Here is a 22,147-nt window from a genome sequence, read left to right as displayed (position 1 = left end):
CCCACCCAAGCAGGAGGGGCTGTGATGGTAACAGGCAATGGGAGTGGGTTCGGGGACATGATGGAGGAGAGGAGGGAGGCAGAGGGCAGTCTGAAGAAGACATGAGGCAGTGGGGGACCTGGGTAGGAGGGTCGAGGCAGGGAGGGGGAGGGCTGTGTTGTATGGAGAAGTGGGAGGCAAGGCAGCAGTGGGGCGGTGGAGGGGTCACAGGGCTAGGAAGGGGTCATGGGGTGAAAGAGCAGAAGGGTAGGGGAGGGGTTCTCTCTGAAGAGTGGGGTCACGAGGAGAGGGTCTCTCTGTGAGGGGAGGGGCCACAGAGTGGGGGAGGAGTGCAGTGGGGGAGAGTCTCTGTGAGGGGTGGGGCCATAGGGTGGAGGAGGAAGGGTCTCTGAGAGGGGAAGGTGGTGGGGGAGAGGTCACGCAGTTTGGGAGGGGTTCCTCTGAAGGGAGGGTCACGCGCTGGTTGGGGAGGGGTTCCTATGAGGCGATGTGGTAACATGATGGGGGAGGGGTCCCTGTGAGGGGAGGATGGTGAGGGAGGGGTCACATGATGGGGGAAGGGTTCCCTGCAAAGTGAGGGGTCACAGATTGGGAGAGGGGTCCCTGTAAGGGGAGGGTCACACGGAGAGGGAGAGGTGGCTGTGAGAGGAGGGTGGTGGGGGAGGGGTCACATGATGGGGGAGGGGTCCCTGTAAGGCGAGTACCACACACTGGGAGCAGGGTTCCTGTGAGGAGAGGGGTCCCTGTGATGGGAGGGTCACATAGTGGGGGAGGGGTTCCTGCAAGAGGAGGGTCACACAGTGGGGGAGGGGTTCTTGTGAGGGAAGGGTCACATGGTGGGGGAGGGGGTCACACGGTGGGGGAAGGGTCCCTGTGATGGGAGGGGTCACAGTAGGTGAGAAGGTCACATGGTGGGGGAGGGGGTCTCTGTGAGGGGAGGGTCACACAGTGGGGGAGGGGTTTCTGTGAGGGGAGTGGTCCCGGCGAGGGGAGAAATGGGTTCCTGTGAGGGGGAGGATCACATGGTCGGCGAGAGGTTTCTATGAGGGGAGGGGTCCCGGCGACGGGAGGATCACATGGTCGGCAAGAGGTTTCTATGAGGGAAGGGGTCCCAGCGAGGGGAGAAATGGGTTCCTGTGAGGGGAGGGTCACACGGTGGGGGAGGGGTTCCTGTGAGGGGAGGGGTCCCGGCGGCAGAGGGTTACACGGTCAGGGAGGGGTTTCTATGAGGGGATGGTCACTTGGTGGGGGAGGGGTCCCTGTGAGGGGAGGGGTCCCGCTGAGGGGAGGGTAATCCAGTGAGGGGAGGGGTTCCAGTGAGGGGAGGGGTTCCGGCAGGGGGATGGTCACACGGTGGGGGAGGGGTTTCTGTGAGGGGAGGGGTCTCTGTGAGGGGAGGGTCCCCGGCGGGGGAGGGGTCTCTGTGAGGGGAAAGGTCCCGGCGGGGGAGGGGTCTCTGTGAGGGGAAAGGTCCCGGCGGGGGAGAGTCACACAGTGGGGGAGGGTCACGCGGTGGGGGAGGGGTCCCTGTGAGGGGAGGGGTCCCGGCAGGGGAGGATCACCTGTGAGGGGAGGGTCACGCGGAGGGGGAAGGGTTTTCTGTGAGGGAGGGGTCCCGGTGGGGGAGGGGTTTCTGTGAGGGAAGGGGTCCCGGCGGGGTCACACGGTGGGGGAGGGGTTTCTGTGAGGGGAGGGGTCCCGGCGGGGGAGGGGTAGCGCAGTGGGGGGGGAGGGTCATGCGGCAGGGGAGGGGTTTCTGTGAGGAAGGGGTCCCGGCGGGGGAGGGGTCACGCAGTGGGGGAGGGGTCCCGGCAGGGAGGGTCACACGGTGGGGGAGGGGTTTCTGTGAGGGGAGGGGTCGCGCAGTGGGGGAGGGTCACACGGTGGGGGAGGGGTACCTGTGACGGGAGGGGTCACGGCGGGTGAGGGGTCACGCAGTGGGGGAGGGGAGGGGTCCCGGCGGGGGAGGGTCACACGGTGGGGGAGGGGTTCCTGTGACGGGAGGGGTCAGAGGGGTCACGCAGTGGGGGAGGGGAGGGGTCCCGGCGGGGGAGAGTCACGGGGTGGAGGAGGGGTCTCTGTGAAGGGAGGGGTCCCGGCGGGGGAGGGTCAGGCGGTGGGGGAGGGGTCTCTGTGAGGGGAGGGGTCCTGGCGGGGGAGGGTCACGCGGTGGGGGAGGGGTCTCTGTGAGGGGAGGGGTCCTGGCGGGGAGGGGTCATGCGGTGGGGGAGGGGTCCCGGCGGGGAGAGGTCTCTGTGAGGGGAGGGTCACGCGGTGGGGGAGGGGTTCCTGTGACGGGAGGGGTCACGGCGGGTGAGGGGTCACGCAGTGGGGGAGGGGAGGGGTCCTGGCGGGGGAGGGTCACGCGGTGGGGGAGGGGTCTCTGTGAGGGGAGGGGTCCCGGTGGGGGAGGGGTCACGCGGTGGGGGAGGGGTCTCTGTGAGGGGAGGGGTCCCGGCGGGGGAGGGGTCACGCGGTGGGGGAGGGGTCCCGGCGGGGGAGGGTCACGCGGTGGGGGAGGGGTTCCTGTGACGGGAGGGGTCACGGCGGGTGAGGGGTCACGCAGTGGGGGAGGGGAGGGGTCCTGGCGGGGGAGGGTCACGCGGTGGGGGAGGGGTCTCTGTGAGGGGAGGGGTCCCGGTGGGGGAGGGGTCACGCGGTGGGGGAGGGGTCTCTGTGAGGGGAGGGGTCCCGGCGGGGGAGGGGTCACGCGGTGGGGGAGGGGTCCCGGCGGGGGAGGGTCACGCGCTGGAGGAGGGGTTCCTGTGACGGGAGGGGTCACGGCGGGTGAGGGGGACGGCGCGGCGCGGGAGCGCGCACGGCGGGTGTCGGGCGGCGCGCGGCCCCGCCCCCGCCGAGGCGGCCCCGCCCGCTGGGACTGGAGGGCGGGGGCGGCGCGCGGCCCCCCCGCGCGGACTCGCGGCGGGCGGGGCGGGGCGGGGGTACCTGGAAGATGAAGCTGCTCCAGTTGCTCGGGTCCATGGCGGCGGCGGGCGGGGGCCGGGGAGGGCGGGGGAGCGAGCGGGGAGCAGGAGCAGCGCCGCGCGGGCGGGGGGAGTGAGGTGGGAGGGGGGGGAGTGAGGAGGTAGCGGCGCGAGGACACCTCCGCGCCGACGCTGATTGGCCCCTTCAGCGCACGCTCTCGCGGCGCGCGACAGGCTCCCTGAGGGGGGGCTTTAGTGATTGGCCGACGCTGGAGTCCTTGGCGTGGGGTTCTTGCAGGGCTCCCATTGGTCGCTCCAGTGAGACTGAGAACACGACCCCACGTGGGGTGCTTCTGATTGGGTGAAACCCTCCGCGCTCAGCACCCCGTCGGCAAGTGCGCACGGTGACCGTTGGAGGAAGAAGGTGCTGATTGGCTGACGGCCCCGGGGCGCGCGCTTGCCCTGGTAACGGTCGTTTCCTTTTCCTCCCCCAGCCCGTTAGCTTGTAACTACGCCCTCCCCTTGTTCACAAAATGGCCGCCCAGATTGACCTCTGGCCCCGAGGCAGGGTGGAAGGTACCATGAGAGGGACACGCTGGGGCATTGACCTACTCTCCCCCCCGCGGGGAGATGGTAGTGCTCGCGCAGCCCGCACCGCACCATCCCCAGGGCGCTCCCCTCTCCCGGCCTCCCTTAAAGGGGCAGAGCCTCTTAAAGGGGAGGGCCCTCCCGTGCCGTGCGTTCGGCCGACACTTAGGGGTCGTGCTGGGGTGGGGGTCCCCGCGCCGGCGAAGGAGGAGGCGGAGTCGGGGTGACGTACACAGAGACCTTTATTGAGCGGGGGGCGCGGGCGAGACATGGCCCAGGGCGCTCAGCAGGTTGGCCTGGGGGAGAGCAGCGAGTTAGAGCAGTGGGACCCCCCCAGCTTCCCCCCAAGCCGAGCCTCCCCCACTTCACCCTGCCCCCTGCCCCTAACCAGCCCCACACCCCTGCCCCCCACTTCACCCTGCCCCCCACAGCTTCCCCCCCATGTCCCTAACCACCCACACAGCTTCCCCCCATGCCCCAGTCCCTGCTTCCCCCACCCCCTGCACTCCATGCTCCTGCACCCCCAGCCCTGTCCCTCACCCCTTGTCCATCCCACGATGGCCCCGACACTGACACAGGGCCCAGCCCCCATCAGTGCCTCCCCCCTGCCCCAGGCCATAACCCCCCCCACTCACTTTCAGAAAAGAGGCCACTTGTTTGGCTGTCATCCCCTCCACCTTCTGAAGGTCCTCCACCTGCGAGAGAGGGGCAGAGTGACTGGCCATGTCCCTTGCCCCCCACTGCGGACCCCGCCTCACCCCCGGCCCCCCCCGCAGGTACCTGGGTGAAGGGCCCGTGGAGCTGTCTCCAGGCCATGATGAGCTGGGCTTTCTTGTCCCCGATGCGGTGCAGGGCGCGCAGCTCCTTGGCACTGCCCTGGTTGAGCAGCACCACCAGGTTCTCCCGGCTCCGGGCCAGCAGGTCAGGGCGCAGCATCAGCTCCCAGGGTGGAGCCTGGTTCTCAGCCCCCAGCCCATCGGCCTGGCCCTGGGAGGGAGACATGGGCTGGGGGCAGTGACCTTCCACTACCAGGGGGCCCCCCAGCACAGCAATCCACCCCCCAACTCTGCCCCCCAAGACAGCACAACTGTCTCTCCCATTCACCCCATTCACCCCACCCTGCCCGTTTCCACCCCCTACTGCCCCAGCCCTCTCAACTGCCCCCCAACACTTGTGCCGCCCTCAGCAATGCACCTCCAAGATACCCTGTGCACAGCCCCTCTCACCTGCTTCCTCTGTATGACCAGGACCCCTTCATCTCCACTGGGTGTGGCCTGCTTCCCAAGGGGGGTGTGCACTGCAGAGCAGGGGGCAGGGTTAGGGGGGCTAGGAGCCAGGACACCCGGTTCCATCCCAGCTCTGGAAGGGGAGTGGGGTCCAGTGGTTAGAGCAGGGGGGGCACTGGGAGCCAGGACACCCGGGTTCCATCCCGGCTCTGGGAGGGGAGTGGGGTCCAGTGGTTAGAGCAGGGGGGGCACTGGGAGCCAGGACACCCGGGTTCCATCCCGGCTCTGGGAGGGGAGTGGGGTCCAGTGGTTAGAGCAGGGGGGCACTGGGAGCCAGGACACCCGGGTTCCATCCCAGCTCTGGAAGGGGAGTGGGGTCCAGTGGTTAGAGCAGGGGGGCACTGGGAGCCAGGACACCCGGGTTTCGCTCTACAAGAGGGCTGTCTAGCAGTTCGATGAGGCCAGGGTTGGGGCCCTGAGCCCCCTTACCTTGCTGCAGGGGCAGCACCACAGCCTGTTTGCGGGCCCTGGGGGGGGCTTTGCTGTTGTGCAGGGGCTTGGGCTGACAGGCGTTGTCCAGCAGTGCCACAGCTTCTAGCTCCTTCTGCCTCTCCTTCAGCTTCTGTAGGGGAGGCCAGGTCAGTGGGGAGGGCACACTGGGGCCAGTCACAGGCCAGCTGGGCACAAGGGGGTTTGGGGCTGGAGGGAACCAGGGAAGCAATGGGAGAAGGGTTATGGGGCTGTCTATGGGAACAGGTTACGGGGTGGAGGTTCCCCAGGAGCTGGGTGGGGCTAGAGAGTGCAGGGGAACCATGCAGGGGTCCCCAGGGTCAGGTGTAAGGGTACAGGGAGCCATGCGGGAGTCCTCAAGGAGCCAGGCGGGGCTCTGGGGGTCCCCGGGGAGCAGCACATGGATGTGGGGCTCACCCACCTGCAGCTCGCTGCGTGTCTCCTCCAGCTGGCGCAGCAGGGCCACCCGCTCTCGCCGGGGGGTGCTGAGCAGCGGCAGCCTCTGCCCGGCACCCCCCTGCTGCTTCTCCAGCTGCTCCAGGCCCAGCAGCCGCTGCACCAGCCTTGGGTCCAGCTGCTCCAGGGGCAGCAGGGAGCTTGGGGGAGAGGAGACTGACCATTAGCCCAGCAACTCCCACCATGCTCCCCTGCACACCCCCTCCCCAGGGCTCCCACCCCTCACCTGAGCGGCTTGGCCTCGGGGGGTTCCTCCTTGTGAGGACTCTTGGCCCCTGGGCTGGCACTGCTGGCTCCAGGATCCTCATGAGGTCTCTTGCGTGCAGCTGTGGGAAGAGAAGGGTGAGGCCAGGCTGGGCACAGCCCCTGGGGTCACCCCCCCCATTGATCCCTTAGCCCCATGGACAGGGCAGCCTGGCCTGGCCCAGCCTTACCTGGGGCCTGCAGTGTCTCCTGGGTGAAGGGCCGGTTCACCACCTGCTTGGACTTGGCAGCAAAGTTCAGCGTGCTCAGCGTGTCAAAATAGAAGTGTTGCTCGGGGGCGACATTCGCAATGATCACACTGTGAGCTGAGCCCCCCAGGGAGTCCTGGGGAGAGAGAGAGAACCCAGGAGTCCTGCACCTGCCCCTGCTCTAACCACCAGCTCCCAGTCCCCTCCCAGAGCTGAGAGAGAACCCAGGATTCCTGCACCAGTCCCCTCACGCTGGCAAAGCTGGGCAGGGCAGGGGACTGTGCATCTGGTGCTACCCCTTCCCCGGTATTTGGTTTTTGTCCCCCTCGGCTCTCTGCGCGCCAGGCCCCATGTCCCGACCCAGTTCGACTTTGATACTGAGCCTCTGATGCCCAAGAGCTCCCTGCTCCGTTGCTGGAGAATACCAGGCGGGAGCAGTGTCAGGGCAGAGTCCTGGTGTGTGCACCCCTGCCCCAGGATAGGACCCCAGCGTGCATTCCTCCCCTGCAGCCTCTGGCCCCAGCCCCACCCCTATTCCAGGGGAGGATCCCGGCGGCCAGCGCACCTGCAGCAGGCGGGTGAGCTTGCTGTCGCGGTATGGCACACGGGGCAGCCCCTGGTTGAGGGCATCCACCACCTTGCTGAGCACGTGCAGGGAGGCATTGATGGCACCGCTCTCTTTGAGCCGCAGGCCACGGTTGCCAGTGCGCCGGTTGTCCTCAGAGCCAGCCAGGTCAATGAGGCAGAGCTTGGCCGTGCGGCGGCGGTGGGGGGGCGCCTGCTGGGTCCGCGCCACCCGCACCAGCAGCACGGCGTGGCTGCGGCTTGAGCGGTCGTTGAGCTGAGTGGAGGCTACAGTGCGGTTGCGGCTAGCTGGCAGGAAGTACCGCTCGAAGTCCCCGAAGCCTCCCAGCTCTCGCTCAGTCAGCCCCGGGATCAGGATGTTCCGGTCCCGGTCCTCCCGGATCGGCAGGTCCTGCTGGGATGGCTCCAGCAGGTCCAGCACCTGGAGTTGGAGGGATTATCAGAGGAAGGATCCTGCTCTGCCCCCTACCAGTGTTCCCAGCAGCCCCACCCCTGCCCCCCCCATCCCAGTCAGGCAGGGCTCCCAGCACCCTCCCACCCTTATCCTGGACTGCCAAGATTCTCCCCACCCCATCATCTCACCAGCCCCAGCCAGTGCACTTCTCCACATGCATCACCCACCTGTCCCCTGGTGTCTCAGTTTCTCTCTCCCCACCCCCGACCAAGAGGGAATCCCCCATCAGCCCATCTCAGATCAGCAAGAGCCTACTAGCCCATCTCCCTCCTGGTTCACTCCCACATACACCTGCCAACCCCACTCAGACTGGTAGGTGGGATAAAGTGGGAATTTTGTGTCATATTTTGATGAAGCCTGTGTGTCACAGTTTCCCCTCTATGCTGCACCATCACGCAATGGGGAGAAGGTCTGTCAGCTCCCAGGGTAGGCAAACCTACAGCTGTGAATGTCTCCAAGCTGCCTGGAGCCTTAGGTCCCATCAGTGGGGTTTATAAGACGACAATGGCAATCCCTGTCACCTGGGCTTTGATACCTAGCGACCAGGACCATGGCCAACCCACCTCTCCTCAGGGACCGAGCAGCATTCGCCCAGGTGGAGAACGCAGGACCCGGGGGGGGCTGCTGGTTAAAGGTTGGCTTCTGCGGGCTTTGGGGACACACCTGAACCGGGCCAACAGGAGGTCAGAGGCACAGGGCTTGGGCTGACCAGGATGGGCTGGGCTGTAACTTCCTTCCCTGGCTAACCAAGGATTTGCCACACTGTCCAGCCAGCTAATGAACCTGTTGTTGCCAGCACTGGCAGCGTGGCCCTGCAGATACTGCCGGAGATTGTACAAGTCTCCCCTGGGGTCTCAATGGGACTCACTGATCAGAGCTCTCCGTGGGAAGTGGGGGGGCTGCAGGCTCCTCCGGCCTAAGGAGGTGGTGAGGCCCGTGGCTTCCCCTGGAGGAAGAGTGGAACCCCTTGGGAGTCTGGCTCAATGAAGAGGGCCTCCCAGAGACTGCTCCAAAGCTGGGGTCTTAGTACCCATCCTGTGGATCTGCAACAGTGGGTCCAGCAGCTGGCTGGACAGTTCTTCCCCCCAGTACTGTCCTCACCCCACCCCCATACTTGCCTTCTCCTGGTAGATCTCCAGGTACGACATGGAGACTGAGTAGTCCCACTCCTCACCCCTGGGTGAGCAGCTCGCCTCCCGCGTCATCTGCAGGACATCCCGCAGCGCCCGTGGGATCACACCTGGCTGTTCTGGGCTGCCCAGCATGGTGTGCGTCTTACCTGGGGTGGGAGGCAAGAAATCAGTTCCTCGGCTTCCACAGCCCCCTTCCCCGGGATCAGCCCGGCCGCCCCCGTGCTCACCAGCACCGGTGGGCCCGTAGGCCAGCACGCTGGCGTTCTGCCCCTCCAGCAGGTGGCGCAGGACAGGCTGCACGGAGCCGGCGTAGACGTCATGCTGGGGTGGCTTGGTCCCCATAGAAGGTGTCGAACCTGGGGGACAGAGCAGGGGGGTGGGGGAAGGGCTGTGATGTCGGGGGGGGGGGTGTCTCAGCACAGGGGCCCCCCCACTTACTGGTACTCCATGGTCTCCTTCCTGTTCCTCCAGCTGACGATCTGCAGGGAGCGGGAGTCCAGGCCGCGGACGCAGGGGTCCCCCTGGCTGCAGGGCCGCAGGCGGACGCACACGCGCACCCGGGCCGGGGGGCCGGCTCGCTGCTGGGGCGGCATGGTGCCCGCCGCGGGGGGAGGGGGCGCCCCGCCCGGGCTGTGGGGGGGAACCTGCTGCCCCGACCGGGGGACCCGCCCCACAAGCTGCTCTCAGCCCCGCCCCCTCGGGCCCCCCCACTCCCTTCCCCGCCGTCCGGCCCCTCGCGCCCACCGAGCCCCTGCTCTCTCTCCGGTCCGGCGGCCGCTGCAGCTCGCGCGGCCCGCGGCCGTTTGTATTTGGCGCTAACCCCGCCCCTGTCCAGACACCGGCCAATCAGGGCGCCCGCCGGGTGGGGCGCCGCGCACGCACCCAGCGACGCGGGAGCGACAAGGTGCGGAAGGCGCGTGCGCATGAGGGGTAGGACAAGATGGCGGCGTCTGTGACGTCATAGGGAGGAGACTAACAAAAAGCGCATGCGCATCAGGGACTGGAAGAAACGTGCACGCTCAGTGCGCAATTCTGGGTGGGGGGGAGGGAAAAGCAGCGGAGCATGCGCATTAAGGGAAAGTAGAGTCGCTTGGCCGACGCGAACGAAAGGAAAAAAGGACTGGCGATATACGCATGCGCACAATGGGACATGGGAGAGAACTGCGCATGCGCCGGTGCCACCGCGCGCGGGGAGCACGTGAAATGGCGCCTGCGGGACGGAAGGCTTCGCAAAAACGCTGCGGACCCCTCGCGCGGGCGCGGACCCGAGGGACCCCGGTCACCCCACGCTCGCGGGCTCTGCTGTGGGGCGGGGCCCCATTCCCACTGCACAAGCGTCGGCTGGTGCCCCGCCCCCTCCTAGCCCCGCCCCCTCCCGCCACCCTGCCCCGCCCCCTCCTAGCCCCGCCCCTCTTAGCCCCTCTCCCTCATGATACCCAGCTCTGCCCCTTCTAGCCCCTCCCGTCCTGCTACCCTGCCCCACCCCTGCTTGGCCCGCCCCCTCCCGCTACCCTGCCCCGCCCCCTCCTAGCCCCTCCCGCTACCCTGCCCCTCCCCCTCCTAGCCCCGCCCCTCCCGCTACCCTGCCCCGCCCCCTCCTGGTACCCTGCCCCTCCCCCACCTGCGATCCTGCCGCACCCCTCCTTGTCCCGCCCCCTCCCGGTGCCATGCCCTGCCCCAACCTGCCCCCCTCGCTGCCCCGCCCCCTCCCATTGCCCTGCCCCGCCCCCTTTCTGATACCCCATGACGGGGGCCTGGGCCGCGACACACGTGTCAGAGGCCGTGCAAGCTCCTGTCCCGTGTGCTCGTGCCCGGTCCCGTCCAGATCGCACGGGGGAGCCCAGCGTCTCTCCAGCTGGGGCCTGACCCACGAGCGAGTTGCGGGGCTGCGAGGTTATTGTAGGGGGCTGCGGGATCGCCACCCTTCCCCCTGCGCTGCTGCCTGCGGGGCTGGGCGGCCGGGGAGCGGCGGTGCGGACCGAGCAGCCCAGAAGGGAGGGTGGAGGTACCGCGACCCCCTCCCGTAACCCTCCGATACCCCCCCAAAGCCCCTCCTCTTTGGGTCAGGACCCTACAGTTCCCACGCCGGGACGTTTCAGGTGCAAGAGTTGAAATCACGACGTTTCTGATTTTAAAATCCTATGACCGGGAAATTTACCCAAAGCCATGACTGGGGGGGCTGTGAATCGGGGATCCCTTCCCAGGGAAAAGGGGGCCCCAGGATTGGGGGGCTGTGAGATGGGGGAAGGGGGGCTGAGGACTGGGGGCTCTGAGATGGGGGAAGGGGGGCCAGGACTGGGGGGGCTGAGATGGGGAAAGGGGGGCTGAGGACTGGGGGCACTGAGATGGGGAAAGGGGGGCCAGGGCTGGGGGGGCTGTGAGATGGGAAGTGGGGGCCCAGGACTGGGGTGTGTGTGGCTGAGATGGGGGAAGGGGGGCCCAGAACTGGGGGGGCTGTGAGCCGGGGAGGGGGGCCCAGGACTGGGGGCTCTGAGATGGGGGAAGGGGGGCTGAGGACTGGGGGCGGGACGGCTCCGTTTCCTCTTTAAGCGGGTCCCGCCCAGCCTGGGGGCGGGTCTGGCTCAGTCTCAGCTGGGCCCTGCAGGAAGCAGCTGGTATGTTTGTGTCTCTGGCCGGGGTGGGCCCTCAGACACCCCTTCCCCCTGGCACAGCTGGGTCACTGCCTAGATGGTATCCAGGCATCCCTGGGGCTAGTGTGGGGGGGGGTTGAATCCTGGGGTGGGGTCAGTCCTGGTGCGGGTGCCCCCGGTGTGGCGTGGACGGAGGGGGGGGGTCAGTCCCGGCCTGGGGGTGTGTGTGGGGGGGGGTCAGTCCCGACCCGGGTGCCCCGGGTATGGCGTGGGGGGGGGGTCAGTCCTGGCCTGGGTGTGGCATGGAGGGGGGTCAGTCCTGGCCTGGGTGTGGCGTGGAGGGAGAGCGGGGTCAGTCCCGGCTCGGGCAACCCCGGGCGTGGCGTGGGGGGTCAGTCCTGGCCCGGATGCCCCCCGGGCGTGGTGTGGGGGGTCAGTCCTGGCCCAGGCGTGGCGTGAGGAGGGGGTGAGTCCCAGCCCGGGCGCCCCGGGCGTGTCGGGAGAGAGGGGTCACTCCCGGCCCGGGCGCGGCGTGGCGGGAGGGGGGGTCAGTCCCGGCCTGGGAGTGGCGTGGCAGGAGGGGGGGTCAGTCCCGACCTGGGAGTGGTGTGGAGGGGGGGGGGGTCAGTCCCGGCCTGGGTGTGGCGTGGAGGGGGGGGGGTGGTCAGTCCCGGCCTGGGTGTGGCGTGGAGGGGGGGGGTGGTCAGTCCCGGCCTGGGTGTGGCGTGGAGGAAGGGGGGGGGTCAGTCCTGGCCTGGGTGGGGCGTGGCGGGAGAGGGGGGTCAGTCCCGGCCCGGGCGCCCCGGGCGTGGCGGGAGAGGGGGGTCAGTCCTGGCCCGGGCGCCCCGGGCGTGGCGGGAGAGGGGGGTCAGTCCTGGCCCGGGCGCCCCGGGCGTGGCGGGAGAGGGGGGTCAGTCCCGGCCTGGGCGCCCCGGGCGTGGGTGCGGCCCTGGTGCAGAGGGTTCTGGGAACGGGGCTGGGCCGGTCGCTCTGTTTGCGCTTGGATTAGGGCTGTCAAGTGGGCGGGCTCTGGCTGGAGGGTAAATTCTCCCCGGGGGCGGATCCTAGTGCAGGTGCCCAGGGCCATGGGTTCGGTCGGGGCTGGCGCAGAGGATCCTGGGAACGCGGCTCGGCCGGTCGCTGGGATTGGAGGTGTGGGCCTGATCCGGGGGCTGCTAACCCCCTGCCCTGCCCCATAGCTGACATGGCCGAGGAATCCATCATCCGCATCCCCCCCCACCACTACATCCACGTGCTGGACCAGAACTCCAATGTGACCCGCGTCGAGGTGGGGCCGCAGACCTACATCCGCCAGGACAATGAGCGGTGAGGGCGCAGGAGCTGGGGCGGGCAGGGCCAAGGGGCTGCGGGGAGAGAGGTTGGGCTGCTGGGGAGGGGACGGGGTGGGGGGAGACCAGGGGGAGGGGCCGTGGGGGGCTGCCAGGGTCACGGGGGTCGGTTCCCAGCACCCCCTGACGTGTTCCCCCTGCCCCGCAGGGTCGTCTTCCCCCCTGCCAAGATGGTGACGGTGCCCCCCCGGCACTACTGCACAGTGCTGCACCCCGTGGTCCGGGCGCCGGGCGCCGGGGTGCAGTTCGATGCCTCGGGGCAGGCGCTGCTGCGGCACGCGGACCTGGAGATCCGGCTCAGCCAGCCCCCCTTCCCCCTCTACCCGGGGGAGGAGATCCAGCAGGTAACGCCCAGCCCCAGGCCCGGCCCGGAGCCAGCGTGCCCTGAGCCGTGCCCTGAGCCCCCTCTCGCCCCCAGGGAATCACGGCCCTGCAGGTGGTCCTGCCGAACACCGCCCTGCACCTCAAGGCCCTGCTGGATTTTGAGGACGATCAGGGTGGGAAGTACATGGCCGGGGACGAGTTCCTCTTTGAGGGGCCAGGTGAGTGGGCTGGGCTGGGCTGGGGGCCTGGGCAGAGCCTGGCCGGGCGGGCTCGTCCGCGGCTAACGCCAGCCTCCCGCAGGCACCCACATCCCGCGGACCGAGGTGGAGGTGGTGGAAATCATCCAAGCCACTGTCATCCGCCACAACCAGGCCATCCGGCTCCGGGCCCGCAAGGAGTGTACGGACCGGGAGGGGACCCGGCGGGTCACAGGTACCGCCCCCCGTCCGCTCTGCCGGTGCCCCTCGCTCCCGCCCCCCAGCCCTGGGCCTGTCCCCCCGTCCGCTCTGCCAGCGCCCCTCGCTCCCGCCCCCCAGCCCTGGGCCCGTCCCCCCGTCCGCTCTGCCGGCGCCCCTCGCTCCCGCCCTGGGCCCGTCCCCCCGTCCGCTCTGCCGGCGCCCCTCGCTCCCGCCCCGCCACCCTGGGCCCGTCCCCCCATCCGGTCTGCCGGCGCCCCTCGCTCCCGCCCCACCGCCCTGGGCCCGTCCCCCCGTCCGCTCTGCCGGTGCCCCTCGCTCCCGACCTACAGCCCCTGCTAGCCCAGCCCTGCCCCCCCCCCCGCAGCTCCGCCGGTGCCCCTCACTCCCGACCCGCAGCCCCCCCAGCCCTGGGCCTGTCCCCCCAGCTCTGCCGGTCCCCCTCACTCCTGATCTGTTGCCATGTCTCTCTCCCCCCACCCAGGTGAGGAGTGGCTGGTGAAGCGAGTGGGTGCGTATCTTCCTGGCGTGTTTGAGGAGGTGGTTGACATTGTGGATGCTTTTGTGCTGACGGAGAAGGTGAGGGGGGGGCAAGGGGTGCTGGTGGCAGTCGGTGTGACCGTGGCGGGGGGCAGGTGTGCAATCTGCACCCGGGTGGGGGGCAGGACAGGGTGGGGCTGGGTTTCCAACCCGGGGAAGGAGCTCCCTTGCTGTGAGGTGGCCTTCTTATTGGCTGAGGGGGCGGGACTGAGGTTAGAGGGTTCCCAGCCCTGCCCCTAAGGGGAGTGGTGGTGGGGAGGGATGAGATTGGGGCATGGTGCTGTCTGGGAGTGGAGGGGATGGGGGAGTCCAGGGTGGGGAGGGAGTGGGAGGGTGTGAAATGGCTCTGATCCTTGGGGGCATGTGGTGGGGAGGAAATTGGGGGAAGCTGGATGTGACCTGGGGGGGAAGGAGTAGTGTGGGGTTGACCCCATGGACAAGGAGAAGATGTGGGGGACCCTGGGGAAGAGGGGGATCTGGGGGAGGGGAGAGTAGGTGGACATGGGGGTGGAGGTGGGGGGCCTTGGGGAAGGAGGGAATAGCCAGGACCTGGCTCCCCTCATGCTGATGGCCGTGTTCCCCTTTCCCCCATAGAGGGCGCTGCATCTCCGCGCCACCAAGACCTTCCGGGACCCGGAGGACACGGTGCGCCGGACTGGGGAGGAGTGGCTGGTGACACTCGCTCAGAGTGAGGCCTACATCCCCAACGTCTACGAGGAGGTGGTGGGCATTGTGGACATCACCACGCTGAGCAGCCGCCAGTACTGCGTGGTGTGCGACCCCGTGGGGCCCAACGGCAAGCCCCAGCTGGGCCAGGAGAAGGTGATCAAGGTATAGCGGCCATGTGTACACATGACAATATGGTACTAGTGTAAACTCCGGGGCCACCTTTGCTTTAGGGAATACGGTAGCACCCGTAGTACTGTGTCTGTGTTCAGGGAAGGCTTTGTTCCCCTGCCTCTGGTAAGGCTGCATAGCTCCCGGGGCGCATTTATTCCACTAAATGCGGTAGTGCTGTGGGGCATATGTATTCTACTAAGTACCATGGCACTTTAGATTGAAGGGTCACTTATATTCTAGTGAATATAGTACAACTGTATGTGAGGAATATTTATGCTAGTCCATTTTATGTTGGGGAGGGGCTTGTGTCAGTAACTATGGTAATGATGTGTATCTCATTGGGTGTATTTACACCATTATATATGGTAACTATATCTTGTAGGGGCATGTTTATCCTAGTACATAGGGTAACCAAATATTGTTTGTACAAGTTTATTCTAGCATATACGGTAGTTTTGTTTATCTGACATTACAGTAGCTCTGGATATAGCTGTGGGGCACATTTATGCTAGTAATTATGGTAATGATGTGCCTCTATGGTATTTCATAGTTACCCTTCTAATTACCTCTTTGTTGTAGCCTCCTGTATCCTAGTAAGTACGGTAGCTGAATGGGGCCCAGAATGGCTGTCTACCATAATTAGTAGAAATAAAGAGACAGATGTGGATAGACTGGTATGGTTAACCTAGGAGTTGGCTACCGTATATACAGGCTTCAGAGTAGCAGCCGTGTTAGTCTGTATTCGCAAAAAGAACAGGAGGACTTGTGGCACCTTGGAGACTAACCCATTTATTTGACCATGAGCTTTTGTGAGCTACAGCTCACTTCATCGGACACGTTCAGTGGAAAATAGAGTGGGGAGATTTTATATACACAGAGAACATGAAACAAGGGGTGTGACCACACAGACTGTAAGGAGAGTGATCAGGTGAGGTGAGCTATCACCAGCAGCAGAGAAAGAAACCTTTTGTCGTGATAATCAAGGTGGGCCATTTCCAGCAGTTGACAAGAACGTCTGAGGAACAGTGAGGGGAGGGGGATAAACATGGGGAAATAGTTTTACTTTGTGTAATGACCCATCCACTCCCAGTCTCTATTCAAGCCTAAGTTAATTGTATCCAGTTTGCAAATAAATTCCAATTCAGCAGTCTCTTGCTGGAGTCTGTTTTTGAAGTTTTTTTGTTGAAGAATAGCCACTTTTAGGTCTGTAATCGCGTGACCAGAGAGATTGAAGTGTTCTCCGACTGGCTTATGAATGTTATAATTCTTGACGTCTGATTTGTGTCCATTTATTCTTTTACGTGGAGACTGTCCAGTTTGACCAATGTACATGGCCGAGGGGCATTGCTGGCCCATGATGGCATAGATCACACTGGTGGATGTGCAGGTGAACGAGTCTCTGATAGTGTGGCTGATGGTATTAGGCCCTGTGATGGTGTCCCCTGAATAGATATGTGGACACAGTTGGCAACGGGCTTTGTTGCAAGGATAGGTTCCTGGGTTAGTGGTTCTGTTGTGTGGTATGTGGTTGCTGGTGAGTATTTGCTTCAGGTTGGGGGGCTGTCTGTAGGCAAGGACTGGCCTGTCTCCCAAGATCTGTGAGAGCGAGGGGTCGCCCCTCAGGATCGGTTGTAGATCCTCCATGGTGTGCTGGAGAGGTTTGAGTTGGGGGCTGAAGGTGACGGCTAGTGGCCTTCTGTTACTGTCTTTGTTTCTTTATTTTCTACCGTATATACCAGATTATAGCTGCAGTTATAGATGGGTGGGGGAAGTGTCTGTTGCCAGGTCATAGGAGCAGCTACAGCTGGGGGCGGCACGGGGGTACCATATTACTCAGGGTATAGGAGCAGATGTTACTGTATTTCCACTTTAAAGGTGATGGTTGACCAGGCCATTGTGGAAGGGGGGTTACCGTATTTCCTATAATATAGGCAAGCGGTTACTGTATTTTCTAGGCTACACGTAGAATAATAGAAAAAGCAGCTCCTCACCTTGGAGTCGGGTGGGTCTAACTGTATTTTTCAGACTATCTGGGCAGGTGTTGCCTTGTTTCTTTGGCAATAAGTGGGAAAAGGAATAAAATATTCATTGAGGCATGATCTTGCCATATTTTCTAGTTTATATGCACAGTAAATGATATGACCATATTACCTAGACTATATGCCTACGCTCCCTCCCCACATTTCTTGGGTAGCCGTGGAAATTCTCACAGACCTCCCCCTTCGTTGGTCCAGGGGGAGAAGTCGTTCTTCCTGCAGCCAGGGGAGTCTCTGAAGGAGGGGATCCAAGACATCTACATCCTCTCGGAGGAGGAAGGGCTGCTGCTGCGGGCACTCAGCAAGCTGGAGGACTCGGATGAGGTGGGGGAGTCCAGGGCTGGGCTGGCGGGGGGCTGCGGGTCGGGAGTGAGGGGCACCGGCAGAGCGGGGGAGGCAGGGGGCTGCGGGTGGGGAGTGAGGGGCACCGGCAGAGCGGGGGAGGCAGGGGGCTGCGGGTGGGGAGTGAGGGGCACAGGGCGGGCAGGGGGCTGTGGGTGGGGAGTGAGGGGCACCGGCAGGGGGGGCAGGGGGCTGTGGGTGGGGAGTGAGGGGCACCGGCAGGGGGGGCAGGGGGCTGTGGGTGGGGAGTGAGGGGCACCGGCAGGAGGGGCAGGGGGCTGCGGGTGGGGAGTGAGGGGCACCGGCAGGGGGGGCAGGGGGCTGCGGGTCGGGAGTGAGGGGCACCGGCGGGGGGGGCAGGGGGCTGCGGGTCGGGAGTGAGGGGCACCGGGATCCCGACACCCTCAGGGCGGCCGTGGGCTGCAGCGGAAGCCGGGCGACTGCTGGCTCATCCGGGGGCCCCTGGAGTACGTGCCGCCGGTGGAGGTGGAGGTGTTGGAGCGGCGCCAGGCCACCCCCCTGGGCGAGAACGAGGGCATCTACGTGCGCGACATCAAGACAGGCAAGGTGAGCAGGGCCCCGGCCCCATCCCTGCCCCCCAGTGCCCCACTGACCCCTAATTCCCCATATCCCTGACCCCTGGCCTGCCCCACTGACCCCTGGTACCCCATATCCCTGCCCCCGCATGGACTCCCCCCTCTCGCCAGGTGCGGGCGGTGATCGGCCACACCTACATGCTGACGGAGGCCGAGGAGCTCTGGGAGAAGGAGCTGCCCCCCAACGTGGAGGCCCTGCTGTCCTCGGGCCGGGACCCCGTGGCTGACCGTTCCGGGGCCCCCCCCCAGGGAGGTGAGGGGCCCCCCCGCGACAAGACACGGGTGGTGAGTTACCAGGTGCCCCACAACGCAGCCGTGCAGGTGTACGACTACCGGGAGCGGCAGGCCAGGTGAGCAGGGGCTTGTGGCTGTGTGTGTGGGAGGGGGACTTGGGTCGGGGGCTGGATGCAGCTCATGGAGGGAGGGGGGTCCCAGGGGAAGCGGGGCTGGGGGTCGCTGGGGCTCCCTCCCGTGGCGTGTAGGGCTCATGTTCCCCTCCCCGCAGGGTGGTGCTGGGCCCGGAGCTGGTTCTGCTGGGCCCGGACGAGCAGTTCACGGTGCTGAGCTTGTCAGGGGGGCGGCCCAAGGCCCCCCACACCCGGCGCTCACTCTGCCTGCTGCTGGGCCCTGACTTCTGTGCCGACATCGTCACCATCGAGACGGCCGACCATGCCCGGCTGCAGCTCCAGCTGGCCTACAACTGGTGAGGGGCTGGGGAGAGGGGCTGATGGGGCCATGATTGGGGAAGGGCAGGAGGCAGCAGGGGGGTGTCACAGGCCCTGTCGGGCACCCCCCACCCCAGCCTGCTGCTTACGCCCTGCAGAGCCCAGGCACTGCCCCAATCTCAGGGTCTCCAGGCTACTCTTGGGGCTCTGCCCCTGGGCCCAGCGCCGGCCCTACAGCCCCCTCTGCCCAGGGGGGTGGGGCTGGGAGGGGTGGAGGTTGCAGGGAGGGGGACCGGGGAAGCCTGTTCCCCAGCCCCCCAACTGCCTTGTCCCCCCAGGCACTTTGAGGTGCCGTCGCCCCCTGACCCCCCGGCGCTCTCCCGGCTCTTCAGCGTCCCGGATTTCGTGGGTGATGCCTGCAAAGCACTGGCCTCCCGCATCCGTGGGGCCGTGGCCTCCGTCACGTTCGACGACTTCCACAAGGTATGGGGGGGGCCCCTCTGCACCCCTTCCCGTGCCCCCCTGGCATTCCCCCACCACGCCTTCCCAAGCCCCCTGGCCTGCTCCTCCTGGCACAGCCCTACCCAGGGTGCAATCTGGAACTGGGGTACCACTGAGCCCCCATCCGCCACTTCTCCCCGGGTCAAACAGGACCCATTGTCTGCGGTTCCTGGAATCGTCCTTCTGGGCCATCCGCACGTCTGGCTGCCCGGTTGTACCTGCCAGGGTGAATATGGGGGTTCTGGGGTGCTGCAGCCGCTCCCCCCAGTGCCCCACAATCCCCTGCTCCCCCCAGAACTCGAACCGGATCATCTGCTCGGCTGTGTTTGGCTTCGACACGGAGCTGCAGCTGCGGAGCTGCCTGCGCTTCCCCCAGAACGGGCTGGTGGTGAGCAGCGTGGACATCCAGAGCGTGGAGCCGGTGGACCAGCGCACGCGGGACGCGCTGCAGAGGAGCGTCCAGCTGGCCATCGAGATCACCACCAACTCCCAGGAGGCGGCCGCCAGGTACAGGCTCCCCAGGGGCCTGCTCCCGCCCCAGCCCTGCCCCACAGCCCCCCTCATCCCAGCCTGTCTCCCCCAGGCATGAGGCTGAGCGGCTGGAACAGGAGGCCCGGGGGCGGCTGGAGCGGCAGAAAATCCTGGACCAGGCGGAGGCTGAGCGGGCCCGGAAGGAGCTGCTGGAGCTGGAGGCACTGAGGTTGGGGGACCCGGGGGGTGATGGGGGGTCAGGGGAAGGGTGGCCAGCTGCCAGGGGAGGGATCTGGTGGGGTCAGGGGAGTCTGGGGGCAGGGTGTCGCGGGGCGGTCAGCGGCAGGGGGCAGGATCGGGGGGAGGTCCACGGCCGGCAGTGGGATTGGGGCAGCGGGGGAGTCCGGGGGCAGAATTGGGGGATCAGTGGCTGGGGGGGGCCTCTGGGAGACCGGGGGGGCGTATGTGTGGGTCTGTGACCCTGTCTGGCCCCCCCCCAGCGCGGCAGTGGAGAGCGCCGGTGCGGCGCGGGCCGAGGCCCAGTCCAAGGCGGAGGCGGCGCGGATCGCGGGCGAGGCGGCCGTGGAACAGGCCAAGCTGAAGGCGGAGGCAGCCGCCATTGAGACGGTGAGTGGGCGGGGTTGGGGGGAGCCCGGGGAGGGGGCGTGGCCCGCGGGGGTGGGAGGTGGAGCCCGGGGAGGGGGCGTGGCCCGCGGGGGTGGGAGGCGGAGCCCGGGGAGGGGGCGTGGCCCAGGCAGCACTGAGCCTGTCCCCCGTCCCCCCGGCGGGCGCAGGAGTCGGAGCTGGCCCGGCTGGGCCAGGCGCGGGAGCAGGAGCTGCGCTTCGCCCGGGCGCAGGGCGAGCAGGAGGCGGCGCGGGCCCGGCTGCTGGCCGAGGTGGAGGTGAAGAAGTTCCAGCAGGTGACGGAAGCCATCGGGCCCGAGACCCTGCGCGACATCGCGCTGGCCGGGCCGGAGCTGCAGGTGGGTCGGGGGGCGGGGCTTAGAGGAGGGTGGGGCGGGGCTAGGCTTGGGTGAGCATGTGGGGGAGGGGCTTAGGGGCAGGACCTGAGGAAACTGGTGCTGGCATAGGTGGCGCTAGGGCTGGGGGGCGGAGCTGGCTGTAGGGCTGGAGTGGGTGGAGTAGGGGCTGGTGGGTTCTGCGGGTGGGGCCCAGGACGGGTGGAGCTTACACGGGTGGGGGAGGGGCTGGGGACTGGGTCCCACTCACTCACCCACCCCCCTGCTCCCCCCAGGTGAAGCTGCTGCAGGGCCTGGGCCTCCAGTCGGCCCTCATCACCGACGGCTCCTCCCCCATCAACCTCTTCTCCACGGCTGGGGGGCTGCTGGGTGTCCTGCCCAGGCCCTCCCCGGGGCACCACGAGTGAGGGCCCCGCCCCTCCCCCATGGAAACGGGACCCCATTGTCCGGCCCAGCGTGTGCCTTATTCTCTGCAATAAAAGTGGCAGCCAACGTGGCGGGTCGTGGCTCATTGGGGGTGGGGCTGTGTGCACATACCTGACCTCTGTGGGCATTGTGATGTCACACTCCAAGGGGGTGTGGCCAGGTAGAGCTCCGCCCCAACTGGAGGTAGTTATGGGGCACTGGGCTCCAGAATGGCTCCTGCTGTGGGTGCTGGTGACGACCCTCAGCGCCAGACCACTCTCCCCTAACAGCACCGACCAGGGGACAGGTGAGGGCCAGGCCCCGAGCACTGCTGGCCAAGCCCCCCGCAAACGGCTCCCCTGTCCCGAACCCCCCGTCACCAGCACCGCCTGCTGGGCGCTGCCCCCCCCCAAACGGCTCCCCTGTCCCGAACCCCCCGTCACCAGCACCGCCTGCTGGGCAACCCCCCCAAACGGCTACCCCGGGCTGAACCCCCCATCACCAGCTCTGCCTGCTGGGTGACCCCCCAAAACGGCTCCCCCGGGCTGAACCCCCCGTCACCAGCTCCGCCTGCTGGGTGACCCCCCAAAACGGCTCCCCCGGGCTGAACCCCCCGTCACCAGCGCCGCCTGCTGTGTCCCGACATCGTGTGGCACGGCCCCTTAGCCAGCACCAAGTCGAAGCTCAGCTGTCCTGTTGCGGAGCAGTAGAGTCCTGGCCTTGACGTACCAGAGCGTCTTCCCCCGTAGCCGGCTCCCTGCTCTGGTTTCTTGGCACTGCAGCGACGCCGAGGGGAGGGACGTGGCAGGCGCCGGGGCCGCTCTGGTTCGATTATCCCGACGACGACCGAGCCAAGATCCTGGCGACCTACCGCTACATCGGGGAGAAGCCCGTGTTCTTCGCAGCCAGTGAGGGGATGGGGGGGCAGGGATCCCCAGACAGACAGTGCCCCTCAGTCCTGCCCCCAGCTCCAGGCTACCTCCCGCCCGGCTCCGGACCCGCAGCCCCCTGCTAGCCCAGCCCAGCCCTGCCGGTGCCCCTCACTCCCGACCCGCAGCCCCTGCGCCCCCAGCCCTGCCGGTGCCCCTCACTCCCGACCCGCAGCCCCTGCCCCCCCAGCCCTGCCGGTGCCCCTCACTCCCGACCCGCAGCCCCTGCGCCCCCAGCCCTGCCGGTGCCCCTCACTCCCGACCCGCAGCCCCTGCCCCCCCAGCCCTGCCGGTGCCCCTCACTCCCGACCCGCAGCCCCTGCGCCCCCAGCCCTGCCGGTGCCCCTCACTCCCGACCCGCAGCCCCTGCGCCCCCAGCCCTGCCGGTGCCCCTCACTCCCGACCTGCAGCCCCTGCTAGCCCAGCCCTGGGCTCCCCCAAGCTCTGCCCCAGCAGTAGTTTCGGAGGGGACGGGGGGTCACACTCGATGTCCATAAGCTTTGGCCCCAGGGCGGAGGCTTGGGGGGGTGCACTCCCACTTTGTCCCCACGTTGGCCTTTTTGCCCCCCACCAGATCCCCTGCCCCGAGTCCTGCACCGCATCCTGCTTGGTTCCGTCCTGCTGACCCTGCTCTTCCTCCTCTACCAGATCTGCAGCACACTGTAGGTGTCTCCCCGGACGCCTGGGTCCTATTCCCTGGCCTGGTCCTCTCCAACCCCCCCCGCCCCAGTGCTGCCGGGAGGCTGGCAGTGACCCCCCCCTTGTTCTCTCTTAGGGTCTGCAGGACGCAGAGCTGAGGAGCTGCAGGATGTCAGGGTTCAGCTTTGCCCCCCC

General features: G+C 66.9%; 3 protein-coding genes across 3 annotated transcripts in view; 2 read left to right on the top strand and 1 right to left on the bottom strand.

The window, feature by feature from the left end:
- The window catches only part of LOC141980390 (major vault protein-like), an 11,190-nt gene extending 7,757 nt beyond the window's left edge, over nt 1-3,433 (top strand). The window contains 1 exon segment of the mRNA XM_074941627.1: nt 3,419-3,433. Within this exon segment, the coding sequence (XP_074797728.1) occupies nt 3,419-3,433 (15 nt within the window).
- Nucleotides 3,434-3,736: 303 nt separating this feature from the next.
- On the bottom strand, nt 3,737-8,921 carry LOC141980389 (kinesin-like protein KIF22). The gene is given in 13 exon segments (XM_074941626.1): nt 3,737-3,808; nt 4,148-4,207; nt 4,293-4,499; nt 4,739-4,809; nt 5,228-5,360; nt 5,670-5,844; nt 5,931-6,030; nt 6,139-6,292; nt 6,722-7,162; nt 8,314-8,474; nt 8,556-8,652; nt 8,654-8,684; nt 8,767-8,921. Coding segments are annotated over 13 exon segments (1,839 nt in total). The 3' UTR covers nt 3,737-3,754.
- A 3,182-nt stretch (nt 8,922-12,103) lies between these two features.
- MVP (major vault protein) lies at nt 12,104-20,478 on the top strand. Its single transcript, XM_074941629.1, has 16 exons — nt 12,104-12,245; nt 12,417-12,612; nt 12,687-12,810; nt 12,893-13,024; nt 13,493-13,587; nt 14,143-14,379; nt 16,623-16,748; nt 17,175-17,333; nt 17,474-17,712; nt 17,868-18,065; nt 18,366-18,510; nt 18,824-19,035; nt 19,112-19,228; nt 19,500-19,626; nt 19,794-19,982; nt 20,255-20,478. The coding sequence occupies exons 1-16, from the start codon at nt 12,124-12,126 to the stop codon at nt 20,384-20,386; spliced, it is 2,550 nt and encodes an 849-aa protein (XP_074797730.1). The 5' UTR covers nt 12,104-12,123; the 3' UTR covers nt 20,387-20,478.
- The last annotated feature ends 1,669 nt before the right edge of the window (nt 20,479-22,147 follow it).

The sequence above is a fragment of the Natator depressus genome, unplaced genomic scaffold (genome assembly GCF_965152275.1).
Source record: "Natator depressus isolate rNatDep1 unplaced genomic scaffold, rNatDep2.hap1 scaffold_115, whole genome shotgun sequence".
NCBI classification, from domain to species: domain Eukaryota; kingdom Metazoa; phylum Chordata; order Testudines; family Cheloniidae; genus Natator; species Natator depressus.
The sequence above is the reverse complement of the archived record's forward strand: the minus strand, read 5'-3'. Positions and strand labels throughout refer to the sequence as shown.

Coding starts and splice junctions, on each gene's coding strand:
- MVP (XM_074941629.1), top strand. CDS start 12,124: ATGGCCGAGGAATCCATCATCCGCATCCCCCCCCACCACTACATCCAC. Junction 12,811..12,892: donor GTTCCTCTTTGAGGGGCCAG/GTGAGTGGGCTG, acceptor AGCCTCCCGCAG/GCACCCACATCCCGCGGACC. Junction 18,066..18,365: donor CTCCAGCTGGCCTACAACTG/GTGAGGGGCTGG, acceptor TTGTCCCCCCAG/GCACTTTGAGGTGCCGTCGC.